At 46.3% G+C, this 16,090-nt stretch overlaps 1 protein-coding gene across 2 annotated transcripts in view; it reads right to left on the reverse strand.

The window, feature by feature from the left end:
* Positions 1–16,090, reverse strand: part of fbxo28 (F-box protein 28) — a 42,955-nt gene that overhangs the window by 13,008 nt on the left and 13,857 nt on the right. For both annotated transcript variants that reach the window (XR_012772807.1, XM_075482539.1), the window contains exons 2-3: positions 12,412–12,521; positions 10,032–10,170 (exon numbers count right to left, since the gene is read on the reverse strand). Coding sequence is in view for 1 of the 2 variants with exons in the window: in XM_075482539.1 (XP_075338654.1) it covers positions 10,032–10,170; positions 12,412–12,521 (249 nt within the window). In the remaining variant the exon portion in view is untranslated. The remainder of the gene's footprint in view (positions 1–10,031; positions 10,171–12,411; positions 12,522–16,090) is intronic.

Below are 16,090 nucleotides of genomic sequence, written 5' to 3' on the forward strand. Positions count from 1 at the left end.
ACACTTACATCAGACGTACTCAAAAGGGTTTAAAAACCACCCTCAGGTGTGTCATCACTACAAAACAAAACAAAGTTTTTAAGTTAAATGTGTCACGACTACTAAGTTTCTAAAACTTGAATTTAAATAGGTCACTGTTACTAGGACACAACAAAACAAAGTTTCTGAATTTAAAATTTAAATGTGCCACTATTACGAAGTTCTAAAATTTGAACGGAACAAAGTTTCTAATTTAAATTTTAGCATTGATAGCCTAAATTAGAGTATCTATTTAGCCCATAGGGAATTATTGGTATCTCTCCATCCCACTTGGAGGGAGTAAGAAAAGCGCCATGTCCAAAATAAATAAATAAATAACAAATGAATAAATAAGTAAAGTTAAAATACAACAAGTATGATCTTCTTTTGGGAGGATTATGCAATAAAATGCGCTTCCTCTGGAAGGAATCATGAAAGATCCAAAGATCAAAGGTTGAAAGCACAACTGGAGAGGACAACCGAGGCTAAGTTAGCCTTTGAAAAGTTGAAACGAAATTAGCAAAAGTCATCCAAAACGGCCAACACTAGTCTAGAAGCCATTTTTCTTATATGTCTCCAATAAAAACCATAAGATTTCAGAACTAATAAATCAGAGTAGGTATGTTGTGACTCGGACAGGATGTTTGCAGGTTGTGCATCTTTTGACACGTCCAGATGTGAGAATACAGAAGTGTACTACATCGGATCCTGCAGATGTCATTCCACGTGAGTTTGAAGGAGAACCACATGAGCGTGTGTCAGAAGCTGTGAGATACATTAAACTGAGACCTGACTTAGGAGCAACTCCACTTGTTCAGGCTGATGTCACTTATGTTGTGCATGGTTCATGTTGTGAGATCATTTGGGTAATCATGCAGGTTTTGCAGTTATGAAACAGGAAGGTGGAAAACTTTGTGACGGTGAAAGCTGAGAAGTGTGAACGGCCATGTTCGGCACAGTTGGCTGAACTGAAGGCACTAACGGAAGCATGTTGACTGGTGAAAGGTAAGGTTACGAATGTATACACAGATTCTGCATATGCTCATGATATTTGCTATTTGTTGGAAGCGGTTTGGAAGCAGAGAGGGTTCAGGAGGTCAGACGGAAGTCCAGTGCGACAGGAGGTCCAAATGAAGGAGCGGATTGCAGTCATCAAAATTGAAAATTGGCAGTGATACAGTGTCAAATAATCGTAGAGGTAACAAAATGGTTGGTAAAGGTAATAACGCGGCTGATGAAGCAGCGAAAGTAGCATCAAAGTGCCAGCTTGCTGTTTTGGCACCAATGGTGTTACTGGAGCCAGATGTCGCGCCATCACAAGGATATTGGTCATACATATTGGATAAATAGTCGTAAATTTTTTTTGGTAAGAGAATTGATTCATCTGTTTGTCATTCCATCAGAGATTAGCTCAAATAATGGTTAAGTGTTTGTTTATAAAAGTGCAAGAGGCATTCTGCAGCAGCTGCGAATCAAGCAGCGCTGTGGGGCCGTTTATCATCCACAGAGTCAAGGGATGGTTGAGAGGATCAAAGGAACCTGGAAAGTGAAATTGAATTGAATCTGTGCTTCAACTGAACTAAACTAGATGCTTTGCTGCTTGCACTAATGAGATGTCCTATGCAGACTCATAGAGTCACGCACTAACACCGCATAAAATGCTAACGGGTCGACCCATGCCGGCACCTCAGCCCCCACTTGAGCAGGTGCAAACAGAGTGGACAGCGTACATGAAGCAACTAACTGCAATCCACAGAACAATCTATCTACAGGAGGAGTCCAGAGACTCAGGTCTCGAACAGCTGGTTGAGAGGCCAGTGGTGCCAGGCGACCAGGTGCACATCAAAGTGTTCCGGAGGAAGTGGCTTGAGCCAAGACGGAAAGGACCGTACACAATGGTGCGAGCAACGCCGACGGCAGTTCAAGTGGAAGGTAGCAACACATGGTACCATTTGAATCACTGCACTAAGGTTCGAACTAAAGACACAGACGGAGTTAAGTCCGAGGGAATGGATGAACAAAAGGAAGAGGTTAAGATTTCTGACACTGTGAGCATCCAGGTATGGGTGTTGGCCGACAGCATGGGCTCAGGAGAACGAAGCCTGGAGATGTTGGACGGGATCCCGCAGACAGGAGAGGCTGGAAGGGTCCCGTGATGAAGCCACCCCGCAGGGAAGTAGCCAGCCTGGGTCAGATGAGTATGATGCAACAATACACACCCACTCAGACCATGCCACGCCACAGACTTTGCCAGCAATTCACACTAGAGCTAGTCGTGAAAGAGGTATCTGCTGCTTGAATTTAAGTACGTGGGAATAAAGGGTGAGGAAGTGTGAGGAAGGATGAGTAAGTAGGGGTAAGTGTGAGGAAGTGTGGATCATGGGTCCGGAGGAGGAGACGACCAAATCACCGCCTCCGGACGCCACAACAAAGGGGCAATCTGGTAAGATCATGTCAGATCGGGTCAGAAGTAGTTGTTCACAATGGTTGTAAGAATAGAAAGATTTTTTGGGGAAGTCTAGGGGGATTTGATACCATTAGCACTACAGGATAGAATAATCATGTTAATCCAAGAACAGACGGAGTGTACATGCACAGGTGGAGTCAGGAAAACAGTGTAACTGTGGAAAATGGGTTAAGGCAGCACAGGATACGTGGTATAGATGGGCATGGTACACTACGAGAGAACTGACAGCGACAGAGTGTCTCATATGCGCAGACGCTCCAGGAGCATTGCCTGTTGTTGTTCCAGAGCCACACACCTTCAGGGACTGTGCGGTGGTCCAGCAACAGGAATGCAGAGAAGGTAGGTTCACATCGGAAGAGGATAAATGGTTATTGTTTCCTATGTGTGGTATTAAATGCAGATTGATGTTTGGGCCAAATAAATTACGGAATTGTTTTCAAAATAAGGGAGGGCCAAAAATTTGAGTCTTCTTGTGCTGAATTTAATCTGAGTACATCACAGGATGGGCCTCCCACTGATTATAGAGTAGATTACGATGGTGAGTTTGAATGCTTTTGGAACTCACGTAGGTAATACTACTGTTGAATGGAACCAATATTTATTAGGATTTATTTATTTGGATCGAATTGTGAAAATATAGAAATGATCATTTTAACTCTATATCTTTTTGGGGATCAGACACACCCAGTAGCTGAGAGTTACTGGATGTGTGGAGATCATGTTTTGTTAAATGTGCTACCCAACAGGTGGATAGGTCTTTGGGCACTGGTGAGGATGAATACATCGGTTGTGTTAGTGTATGACAAGGTAAACGAGATGCGAGGTTTGGATGTGGAAAAAGGGAGAGTTAAAAGATCTAGTGATGGCTACATCAGGGATAAGCACGTTTACTTGGATGCAATATGACAGCCGAGAGGGATTCCTTTGAGCTCAAAGCACGCAGGGAGGTTGCAGCTGGATTTGAGGCTGGTTTGCAGTGGATCACAATTAACAAAATGGGGAGTGGATTAATTACATATAACACAACCAACAGAGGATTCTTAGCTACACGAGTGAAGGGTTTGCAGGCTTTGGAGAACAACTACATGAGACGAGTATGATGGCTTGGTAGAACAGACAAGTTTTAGAATGGATATTAGAAGGGAAAATGGTGTTTGCCAGATGGTTGGGGAAAATGTTGTACATTTATACCCGGGAACACTGCAGCTGATGGAACGTTTACAACGGCCGTGAAGAAGATCAGAGAACGGAGAGAGGAGCTGACGTGTGATGCTGGTGGAGGTGAACGGTGGTGGACTGGTCTGTTTGGGATTTTGGGAGAAAGGGGAGCGATGACAGTTAAGGCGGGAATAGCAATATTGTTGATAGTGAGGATGGTTTCCCTATTGGTGTGTTGCATTATACCCATTCTGAGAAGGTGTGTGCTGCAAGTGATGTTCAAACAAACAGGGGAAGGAATCTGGAGGCAGATGACCATGCGAGACCAGGTCTGAGGACCAACGCATGGGAGAGCGGGTCAACGAATGAAGGTTATCAACGGACGGTTCACAAGTTTCTTTCCTCGAGTGTGGAACCAAGTATAGTCTGACAGGGAGAAGAGATGCTGAAGATCTCTTTGATTGGGAGTGACGTACTGGCGACCTCTCCTCCCAGAGTTAGCTTAGCAGTTCCAGACCCAGCCGGACGGATGTTCGGCCAGGAGCAGATGACACCAGAGTACGGGAGATGGGACGGGACTGGAGGAGCTGCATTACATTGCATTTTATTACTATTGTTGTGTGATAATCCATAATTTTATGTGTTGTACTCGATACAAAACGGTGATTAACTGATTTGAAGGTGGTGTATTCAGTCTATGTGTATTATCAATCAAAACTGATCACTGATATGTGCATTGCCAGTTGTGTTAGTCAACTGTTCGGAGTGCGACCTTGGTAAAGTGGTCGGTCGCCAGTGGGGGGGGCCGTAGGTGAATTTTCCCAAGATAAGAACATGAGTTACGAAAGTAGCAGCCGGTGGGTTTTTCGCACCTATGCACTGCGAACAGTGGACAAGTGTGATGTAAAACTTGTAGTGTTGTTGAATTCAATATCGTGTAATTTAATTTAATCATTTAATGTGATTCGAGTACACGCATATGTATATTCCTCTTCATTTATTCAAAATGGTCCCGTTGATTGATATTGTAGAATTATTAGAATAATTTAGTGTTGATTATGTTAATTAATTCTTAATTAACTATGTGGGATGATTTTCTTTCATTTTAGATTATTTCTTTATTAAATCACTGATAAGTGATTTCAGGGGGGACTATGTGGGAGAAGGATGTCATGACATGCTCATGACTTCTGGCCTAGTTACATCCTGGGCCTTGTTGACTGGTTCATATGAATATGGGTAAAAGGTAGTATGGGCTGTTTACATTTAGGGCAGACGCTCGGCGTCGCAGAAAGAGATTGAGTCCGGATGACGCATGCATGTTATGATTAAACCAGTATAAAGTTGGTTCACAGTATGAAGACGGTGGACATTTTGTACATTCTGTATGCACATTTGCTGTGACGGTTTGTTCAATAAACTCCCCAATGGACGGCTGACCAACGCGGGATTCGACTCTAATTTCTCCACAACACTTTCTGAAAGCCCAGAAAACTATCAGCGCTCTCTCAAATAATCCCATCATGAACAGCTGACACAACACCCAGCAGTCTCTGCATAGATCCATAGCAACATTAATAACTTTGTTTTGGTGCATTTCAAAAACATTGAAGAGTTATGCTGTTGCTTAGGGTCCATAGGAAGGCCATCCAAGTCAATACCTCATAAAACACTGGATCTTTTCTAGGGCTGTGCGTTTTTAGGAAAACATACATGTGCATTATTATTGTTGAATATTGCAATGACAATATGAATTGCATAAGATGTGAAAATAATTAAATATATGGTGTTAGTCTCAGGTGTATTAATGAGGGCTGTATTGTCCTAGTTAGTTTTAAAACCTGTGCAAAAGCAGAACTTTCTTTAAGTGGAATGCAGCTCTCATAAACATATCTGTGCTTGTTCTTTTTGTTTTAGCAATGCTGACATGGCAGCAGTGATAACTTCATTTGTTGGGAGGCCCCAATTTCTTCTTCTTTGCAATTGTAAGAGAGCTCCTCTGCCCATCGTCCATGAGGAAAATCAGACCACTGTCTGGTTCTCCTCACCTCCAGCTACACACCCACTGTGCAGCAACAACAAGAATTCCTTTACTCGTCCCACAGTGGGGAAACTGTTATGTTGCAGCAGCAAGAGATAAAAAAATAAATAAAAAGAACAAAATCATAAAAAATCTAAATAACAATATAAACAATATAGAATATAGAACATACATATGTACTGCAATACAGTTTTTTAATTTACACCATTGCACATTGGAAATATTTCTGGTTGGTATATTATTGCGCATGGATGTAATAACTCCATATTGCACATAGATTAAGATTAAGATCAGATTTATTGGTCATGCATACATGCATAGACACGAAATTTGTCCTCTGCTTTTAACCCATCCAGGTTGGCACCTGTTGACACACACATGCACAGGGTCTCACACTCAGAGACAGATGCCAACCTGGAGCGGTGGGCAGCCATTCAGCGCCCGGGGAGCATGGGGGTACGGTGCCTTGCTCAAGGGCACCTCAGCCGTGACAAGGAGGTGGACTGACACCCCTCCAGCTATCAGTTCCACCAGTCTTTTTTGAGTGGCGAGAGTGGGAATCAAACCGCCAACCTTCCGGTTATTGGACGACCGACTCTAACCACTGAGCCTTGGTGAGTGTGTGGTCTACTGGGAGCACTGCTGGTTGTGAACTCTGACAGATGCAGGCAGGAAGGACCTGCGACAGCACTTTGGGTGAAGCAGTCTGTCACTGAAGGAGCTCTCCAGAGCTGTTACAGTCTCCTGCATGGGGTGGGGGTCATTCTCCAACATGGATGACAGTTAGGCATCATCCTCCTGTCTCCTGCCACCTTAGATTAAGATTAAGATCAGATTTATTGTAATGCATACAGTCATACACATGAAATTTCTCCTCTGCTTTGAACCCATCCAGGTTGGCACCTTTTGACACACACATGCACAGGGTCTCACACTCAGAGACAGATGCCATACACTGGAGTGGTGGGCAGCCATTCAAAGCGAGGGTATGGTGCCTTGCTCATGGACACCTCCAGCTGTCAGTTTCACCAATCTTTTTGAGTGGCGAGAGTGGGAATCGAACCGCCAACATTCCAGTTATTGGACGACCGACTCCACCTCCACTGAGTCGAGGGGGCATCCCAGGACAGAGCTGGCCTTCTTGATCAGTTCATCAAGTCTCTTCCTGTCAGCCGTTGAGATGCTGCTCCCCCAGCAGACCGCTCCATAAAAGATGGCTGATGCCACCACAGAGTCATAGAAGGTCTTCAGGAGAGCCCCCTGCACTCCAAAGACCTCAGTCTCCTGAGCAGATAGTCTGCTCTGGCCTTTCTTATAGAGAGCAGTTGTGTTGTGAGTCCAGTCCAGTTTATTGTTCAGATGAACCCCCAGGTACTATAAGATGTCACCATCTCAATGTCCGTTTCCTGGATGTTCACTGGTGTCGGGGGTCTGAATGATCGCCTGCGGAAATCCACCACCAGCTCTTTAGTTTTCCCCTCGTTGATCTGGAGGCGGTTCGGCTGGCACCAGTCCACAAAGTCCTGCGTAAGTTCTCTGTACTCCTTGTCGTCCTCATTAGTGATGAGGCCAACGATTGCAGAGTCATCGGAGAACTTCTGAAGGTGACAAGTGGTGGTGTTGTAATAAAAGTCTGCACTATAAAGGGTTAAGAGGAACGGAGCCAGTTGTGTTCCCTGTGGGGCTCCTGTGCTGGAGACGGCTACATCGGACACACACTCCCGGTTCCTCACATACTGTGGACGTTCGGTGAGGTACTCCAAAATCCAGTATGTGAGGTGGTGGTCCACCTGGGGTTCTCCAGCTTGTCCCTCAGAAGTGCAGGTTGTATGGTGTTGAAAGCACTGGAGAAATCAAAGAACATGATCCTCACAGAACTTCCAGGTTTCTGCAGGTGAGAGAGAGCTCGATGTTGGAGGAAGATCACAGCGTCGTCCACTCCAATTCCAGGCTGGTAGGCAAACTGCAGTGGATCTGCTCCAGGGTCTTCATCAGGTGGGATGTTAGTGCCACCGGCCTGTAGCTGCTGAAGTCCTTGGGGTGTGGGGTCTTGGGCACAGGTACCACACAGGGTGTTTTCCACAGCTGTGGTACCCTCCCCAGCTTCAGGCTCAGGTTGAACATGTGTTCAACAATCCCACACAGCTGATCTGCGCAGGACTTGAGGAACCTGGAACCGATGCCGTCTGGACCTGTGGCTTTCCTTGCTTTGATCTTCTGGAGGGGGTTTCTCACCTGGGTTGTTGTGAAGGACAGGTTGGAGCCGGGAGGGTGTGGGTGAGGGTGGCTGTGAGCTGAGTGTTGTGGAGTGAAAGGTGGAGGTGAGGGAGGAGCAAGGGCCGTGAGCTTTGGGTGCAGAGAAGGGGGGCTGCACCATGGCGGACTGGGCCGGGGGAGGGGGGGCAGATGGGTGATCAAATATGTTGAAGAACATGTTCAGGTCATTTACCCACCTCTGGTCCCCCACCATTTAGGAGACAGGTTTCTTGAAGCCAGAGATGGTTTTCAGGCCTCTCCAGACTCCCCTTGTGTTTTCCTGCTGCAGCTGTTCCTCCATCTTCCTCTTGTAGGAGTTTTTCCCCTCTCTGATCTTCCTTCTCAACAGTCTCTACACAGCCTTCAGCTCATCCTTATTTCCTGACCTAAAGGCCCTCTTCTTCTCCTTTAGTAGAGCCTTTATGTCAGGGTTAATCCAACCCTGTCCTGGTGGGTGCAGTGTTTTCCACACAGAAGTTAATGTTGTCAGTTATACAGTTTGTTAGGCTATCATTAGCCGCTTTCGGACAACACCGTTCCAAGAACGCCGTTCTAAGAACGGTCCTTTTCGAATTTCGTTCTGATAGCTGTCCTTCCCCAGCGGAACTGTTTCAGTTTGCATTCCCACATGAGTCGGATCAGGTCGGGACTGATGCTGCGCAGCCGTCTGCGACAGCGACGTGTTACTTTAGCGCCACATTCAACAACAAAACAGAACAAAACAAAACCCGGTAAAAGTAAGGAGAGAAGAAAAAACACCACCAAGAAGCTAACATGGAGAGCGGGGAGGCCACCGTGTTCATGGTCTGCATGATGGTGATATTAATCATGGACAATCACATGGGGCGTCTAACATGGAGGCTGGAAGAGCTCACAGAGAGAGTCAGGAGACGAAGGATGGAGCGCAGGCCATACTTCTTGGTTTCATGAAGGAAGGAGAGCAGAGCGCCGCAGACAAAGGAGACCACGTGGAGGTTTAACTTATTAAACACGCCAAGGTTGTGTCCGTGTCGTATGAGGAAACATTTCAGCCTGACAACATGACAAGGGGCGGGGCTACCGACCACCCAAGGGGCGGAGCTACCGACCATCAAACACCTCCGTCAGATGTGTTCCTATGGAACCCAGAACAGACCCAGCTGAGGAGAAGGAGCTGAAATGGTTCCAGGAGATGAGGGCCGTGGTCCCAAGTTCCTGTATGTGCTAATGTGGGAGAAAACGGATCATCTTAGGATCCTCTTAGGATCCTCTTATTCAAAAGTTAAAACAAAACCAAAAAGAAACAATAATGCAAATGCTGAATGAAAGGGGGCAGAAAGAAGCAAACTTATGTTGTCTACCCCTTTTTCAATTATCATTTTACAGATTAAATTATGATAAGTGTCCAACCAAAAAAGAAATGGAAAAAGAACAACAACAACCATAAAAAAGTTTAGGTGATGGCTGCTGACCAGCCATCTGCTCAACATCAAACAAATACACACACATACATCTGTATACACCTAGGAACCCATACAAACATACATACTTTCACACATACATGTACACACACAGTCACGTGTGCACACGCATTTGAATACATACACCTACACCTGTATCTGTTGTGTAAGAAGCTGTAAAAATCACAGGTGGATGCCTGCACAGCCACCCGGATCATTGGCTGCCTTACAAACAGACGGTGGGAGGGTGGAAAGGTGGTCCCCAGCACAGGAGAGCCACAGGGAACTGCTGTGGACAATCACCTCATCTTTGGGAATCTTAGGAGTAGAGCTGTGTTCATGTGGGAGGGCAAAAGCTTTGGTTTGGACTTTTCCTTTGTTCACACATGTTCTTAACAGCCAAAGATCTGCTGCTGGGGATGAGCTCTCATTTGATTTCTGCTGTCATTTACACATGCTTGGTGTGTTCCACCTGCTTCCTGCAGAACAACACAAGCCTGTGATTGAACTAAAGATGGAAATTTGGAAGATAAATCCGCTCTTAATCCTGAACCTTCTCTCCTTAGACTCCAAAAGGATTACAACATGGGACCAAATCAGTGTTGACATGTAGCTTTTGTGGATGTAGCCTGCTGTTAGTGGTTGAGCTAACCTTTCCAGGGATGAAGCAGCAGAGGTTGGAGTCGACATATTTCATGAAGGTCATATTGAGCAGTGAAAGGCGTGTCTCCACAGCTGCCAGGATGTCGGCGTGACGGGCCAATGAATGGTTTCTCCTCTCCGACTCCCGCCTAGACAATTCACAATAACACACTTGAAGAGAACTCTCATGAGAAACAGAACCTATCCTGTCCTTTAAACAGCCTTCCTAAACCTCAGCTGTCTTTGTTTTTATTTCATTTCACCTTATCCGTAGCAAAACATATTTTTCAATCAATGGGCCTCATGCAAGAACATTTTCGTATTTTTATTCTAAAATTCTCTCACTTTTTTTGTAAGAAGGTCTCGTACGAACACGCCACGTCAGATTCAACAAGCGCTCTTAACTTCGGAAAAAGTGTGTAAACGACCTGCATAAATGATGAATCCCACTCGTGCGTATCTAAGTTCACGTGCACGAGGATAGTAGATTTGCATACTCCACGCCCAAATTATACCATATAAGGCTGTGCTTCCTCTCTCCTGTGCCAGGAAGTGTTGAGTCATGAGAATGGCATCAAGGCGCAAAAAGAACAACTTTAGGGGCTCTGAGACTGAAGTTCTGCTTTCAGAGATCCAGAAAGGGAAATCTGTCATTTAGCAGTGTCAGCAGTGGAATTACGGGACCTGCTAAAGCCAAGAAATGGGAAGTTATTACGAGTGCTGTTAATACCATGTCACCTGTAGTTCATAATGTCACCGAAATAAAAAAATAAATGGTTTGATATGAAAATGGCTTAAAAAAAACGTCTCGCCATGGCCAGGCGCTCCATGACTGCAACTAAAGCCGTGCAATCAGTTGTTGCCTCATCATGATGGCACTTTGATGGGGCGGTCCATGAGGGGGGTCTTCTGGCACCACACCTTCTGGTCTGCCTGGGCTGGTTCAGGTGGAGACCCTCGTTCATGGCAATATTGCGCCATGAACGAAGTATGGAGACACACCCACCTGGTCTTCAGCTCAGTGCGCTCCACGACAGCACGGGGGCTTTGATGCGTATATGTCTCGTGCTCCAATTACGATTGGCAGTCCAGCCACGGGATGAAAGTCCCTCTTAATCTGTACTTGTTGGACAGCGGTTTATGGGAATCTGATGTACCATGGATGATAAACTGATGAGAGTTTTGATGATAAGGGAGCGCACGACTCACAGAGGACTGGGACACCCCCGATCTGTCTCCAATGTCCCTCTGAAAGGTTCCAGTGGCCAAAAATCCAAGGGTGGTGAGGACCTGGGCGTGTGGTGGAATTGGGTTTGAGCGGCGTGTTTTTCTCTGGAGTCGTGGCTCCAGTAAGCTGCATATTTACAGCAGCACAGTCCTTAGCAATCTAAATCGCGATGTCAGCCATTCGTCTGTCTCTACATGCTCTCTTCCAAGAGCCTGACGCACTACGGCATCCGAAAGTAGCAAGACAGCCGCTGGTTACGCTTCCCATTGAGCTTGTTATATACAGATTCAAATGAACCTTCAATTAGTGCACAATTTAAGTCAAACAGAATAATGTCAGCATAATTATGGGGTATAATGTACATATTTATTTATGTTTTCTTCAAAGTAATTAAATATACAATCCATTAGTCAAGCAAACTTGATTGGAATAACAGCGGACTATTTTATGAAACTCCTACGACAGGTCTGGATCACTCGTGAATTCTGTTCATACCTGAAAGAAAACATAAAATACGAAAAGATTGGTGAATGCGCAAATTCTCTTAAATCACTCCTACGCACGATTTAAGAACAAATCTGTGCGTACAAACGGTTGTTGCATGAGGCCCATTGTTTGTGTGTCTTGAGAATGATAATCAGTCCCTTTATTTCCTTTTGGTGTGAGTAAAGTATCTAGAAGGTAAAAACCCCACCAGCTTGCACATATAACATTAGGTGTGTCCCAGCTGCACTACGCTCATAAGAAAATGGAATAAAGAAATCTACATACACAGATGTTTCAAAGCTTGTCAGTGAGTGTGTTTTCTATCATGGGAAATGTGCAGGGGTGATACCTGCAGCCACTGGGATCGCTCCTTATTCACAGGGCTGACATTAAGTTAAGGACTCACAGCTGTCTTTAGCAAATGTAACTGGAGTCAGAGACTCGGGCCTCGGACCTTAGACGGCCGATGTATCCTGAACCACTTTCTTTGAACAGGTTATCTAACACGAGGCCTATACAAAGAAAGCCTTCAGAGCGGAACACTCAAGGTGTATTTTATCATCTGCAGACCCTCTGGATGAATGATCATCACCATGTTGATTGGACTTCCTTGCATGGATGTGTTGTGCAGAGCTGAGGCTCGTGTTGTGCAGAGCTGGAGGCTGGTGGCACTGACCTGGGCAGCTGGGCTTTGACCTGCCTCTGACACAAACTGTGGTACCGCTCCACCTTTAGGAAGCCCTGGTTCAGCACACGCTGGCAGATCATGTCCATGCGTTTGCACACCTGAAGAAGACAGGAAAAATAGTCTCACATGAAAATCAACAAGTATACAAGCCCATGACCGTCTGTTTCTTTCAAAGATAGATCAGAAGTGATTCAATCACAGAGGAGAGACTCCAGCACAGAGAAGAGCAAGGTGATGGAAGTCCTTTCCAACATGTGAATGTCTTGGTGACAGGATTCAGTCAGTCACATTAATCATTCATCTGTTCATGTTCCTTTATTCAAACATGAGTGTGAAAGGGATGAAAAGAGCCACAACCCAGAAGCATTTGGGATAAAAAGCAGCCAGAAAAGTTCTTCCAGACTCCCTGTTTCTCATGACAGCATGTCCCATCACCATAATAATTCCCATCTGTGTTGGAGGTGGACAGAAGCAGCAGAAAGTCTCTCTTTTCTCTTATTGAACAGTCAGTGTTACACTGGGAAGGTTTCGAACAATAATAAAGATTGTGATGCACCTGGTGTTCACTCAGGTGTGTGAAGGCTGAACAGTCAGCAGAATGGCTGCTGGGGGGTTCATGCACTGAAGGGGGTCTCTCTACCACATCAGAAACAGGGTTGGCTGCCCCACAGCATCAAGAAGCTCTGATTACAGACCAGCCCTAAAACTCCTGATCAGGAAATGGATCCAAGCTACAGTCCAACCCCTGTAACTTCCAGTTTCTCCATGCTGAGCGCTGAACTTGCTCTCCTCAGACTTTAAACACTACAGCAGCAGCCCTTTGGGGGGCCAATAAATTCATGAATGCACTTTGTATATTGTACAATTAGATGCTCAGATAAACAGGACGTCTGCACTGAGCTGGCAGTAAAAGCTTAGCAGCAGTAATCCGCTCCGAACTTCCCTCTGTGATCATTCAAATCTGAAACTTTTACACAGTTCCCATTCAGAGTCAGGAGAGGAAGTATTTGCACAGATCCACGACATGAGTCATTTCAGTCGTTCCCTTTCCCCCTCCTTCCTATCCAAACTCCCTGCAGTGCTCTTCCTCTGCGCTCTAACTGGCGTGGAAATGCACATCAGAGGTGGTGTTGTGGAGTCAACAGCAGGCAGTGTGTGGCGATGCTTTTCACAGCAGTGGTCTGAGCAGCTCCTCTGTCACTCGTCTCCTTTTTTCATCAGGTTGTCAGCTTTCAACAGTTTCAACCCGTCTCACTGCTGGCAGGGTTAACCTGTGCAGTCAGCAAAGCAGGAACACTGATCCCTTCTTTAAATGACAAACCGCCTCCTTTTTAAGCAGAAACCACAGATAACATCAGTGAATACATTTGAATAAAATACAAATGCTTTAGCAAAGGAGAAAGGATTTGCTTTATATTTCTTACTTCAAATGCTCGGGAGACTACAGAGAATTTAAAGATGTAAATTCTCGGCCTCAGTCTGAGTGTTTTAAAGCAATACAATGTAACTTCTCAAAAAGCCCATTATGGAGCTCCCCCTACAGGCTTGGAGGTAATGTACGGTTACACTGTCGTAAATACAACACCCTTTCGCTTTCACGTTTGTTGACGAACCGGCGAGGATTCAGAAGGTGCAAGCTATGTCGACCAAGAAGGTAAGAGTAATCAAATGTACCTGGGAGCGTGAGAGGGGTCTATTTGTTTTTGCGGTAGGTGTGCCAGAAAGCAAATCGAAGTACTTCCGCTCAGCTCCCGGGCCGCTCCAGCAAAGTTACATAGCGCAGTTTTTCCAACTCAGACCCCCGAAGGGCATAGGAGACAGGCCAATCGTAATATTAAAACTCATTCTAGCCGCACAATTTTTTTCAAGCTGTTATTTTAAGGTAGAACTGTTACATAGTAGTACTTTAACAACACTTTACGTTGTCTGTGGTTTTCCAACTCTTGTGAGTTGCCTGTTAATATATATTTCATGGATATGGAGTCCTTTCAATTAGAAAACAGCAGGAAAAACCTGGTTTATTGAAGAAAGAAGCTGCTCGAGCTCCTCTGTTCACCCCATACCTGAGGAGCTGCGTCGGAAGCCCCGATGCTGCCGAGCCGGAGCAAGGCTAACGGGACAGTGGGGGTATAAATGTTATAAATTGGCTTTATTCTTATTCATATTATGTAGTTCACTAAATAATCTATGTTCCTAGTTTGTACGTGTACACTCTGCTCATACAAACGCAATGTATGTCCAAGACTTTAAGATGACGTAGCGGGATAAAATAACTGGGTCAGATAAAGCGTCTCTATTAGGACAGATAGGTCTGGTACATTAGACTGAAACAACACTCACACACACACACACACATCGCTTATCGCATCCAAAAAACATGATGAAGACGGTGGATGGCCTGCTCACATCACTAGTAAATGTTCAATGATACGTTGTCAAGTGTAGGTACAACCTCTGAGATAAAGGTGAACATAAATATGAAATGTTTCCGGATATCGGGGCTCGGTCGGATGGATTTCATGCGAGAACTCTGTCTCTCCGAGTCCAGCGTTGATACTTGACCTGTGACCACTAATACATACTTTGTTTAACTTAAGACTTCTCCAGCTTGTTCTTGGGCTTCCAATAAAAGAATCGGGCTAACATAAGCCTGCGGTTCCCTCTGTGATTATGGGGAATGTGAACTCTATGTCAAACAAGACCGACGAGCTGGCCGCCCTGGTAAGAAAAGATAGGAGCTACAGGGAGTCCAGCCTGCTGCGTTTCACTGAAACATGGCTGACCGGCAACGTAGTGGAAGCTGCCCGGTTTCCATCTGGTTAGAGCGGACCGGGACGGTAAACAAAGCGGTGAGAGGACAGGAGGGGGACTGGCACCAGGAGGGGGACTGGCACCAGGAGGGGGACTGGCACCAGGAGGAGGACTGGCACCAGGAGGGGGACTGGCACCAGGAGGAGGACTGGCACCAGGAGGGGGGTTCTGGCACCAGGAGGGGGACTGGCACCAGGAGGAGGACTGGCACCAGGAGGGGGGTTCTGGCACCAGGAGGGGGACTGGCACCAGGAGGAGGACTGGCACCAGGAGGGGGGTTCTGGCACCAGGAGGGGGACTGGCACCAGGAGGAGGACTGGCACCAGGAGGGGGGTTCTGGCACCAGGAGGAGGACTGGCACCAGGAGGGGGGTTCTGGCACCAGGAGGGGGACTGGCACCAGGAGGAGGACTGGCACCAGGAGGGGGGTTCTGGCACCAGGAGGGGGACTGGCACCAGGAGGAGGACTGGCACCAGGAGGGGGGTTCTGGCACCAGGAGGGGGACTGGCACCAGGAGGAGGACTGGCACCAGGAAATGGGGTTCTGGCACCAGGAGGAGGACTGGCACCAGGAGGGGGACTGGCACTGCATGTGAACATCAGGTGCAATCGGGCCGTGTGGCTGTGAAGGAGACGTTCTGCTTGCAGGACACTGAACTGCTAGCGGTGAGTCTCCGGCCGTGTTACATGCCGCGGGAGTTCTCCCACGCCATCGCTCTTTACGTTCCTCCGCGAGCTCACGCAGACACAGCGTGTGACGTCATTCAGTCCGTCGTGTCGAGGCTCCAAAGCCAGCACCCTGAGGCCTGGATTCTTGTGTCTGGAGACTTCAACCACGTTAAACTGGACAATACACT

This window comes from Odontesthes bonariensis, chromosome 2 (assembly GCF_027942865.1).
Source record: "Odontesthes bonariensis isolate fOdoBon6 chromosome 2, fOdoBon6.hap1, whole genome shotgun sequence".
NCBI lineage: Eukaryota > Metazoa > Chordata > Actinopteri > Atheriniformes > Atherinopsidae > Odontesthes > Odontesthes bonariensis.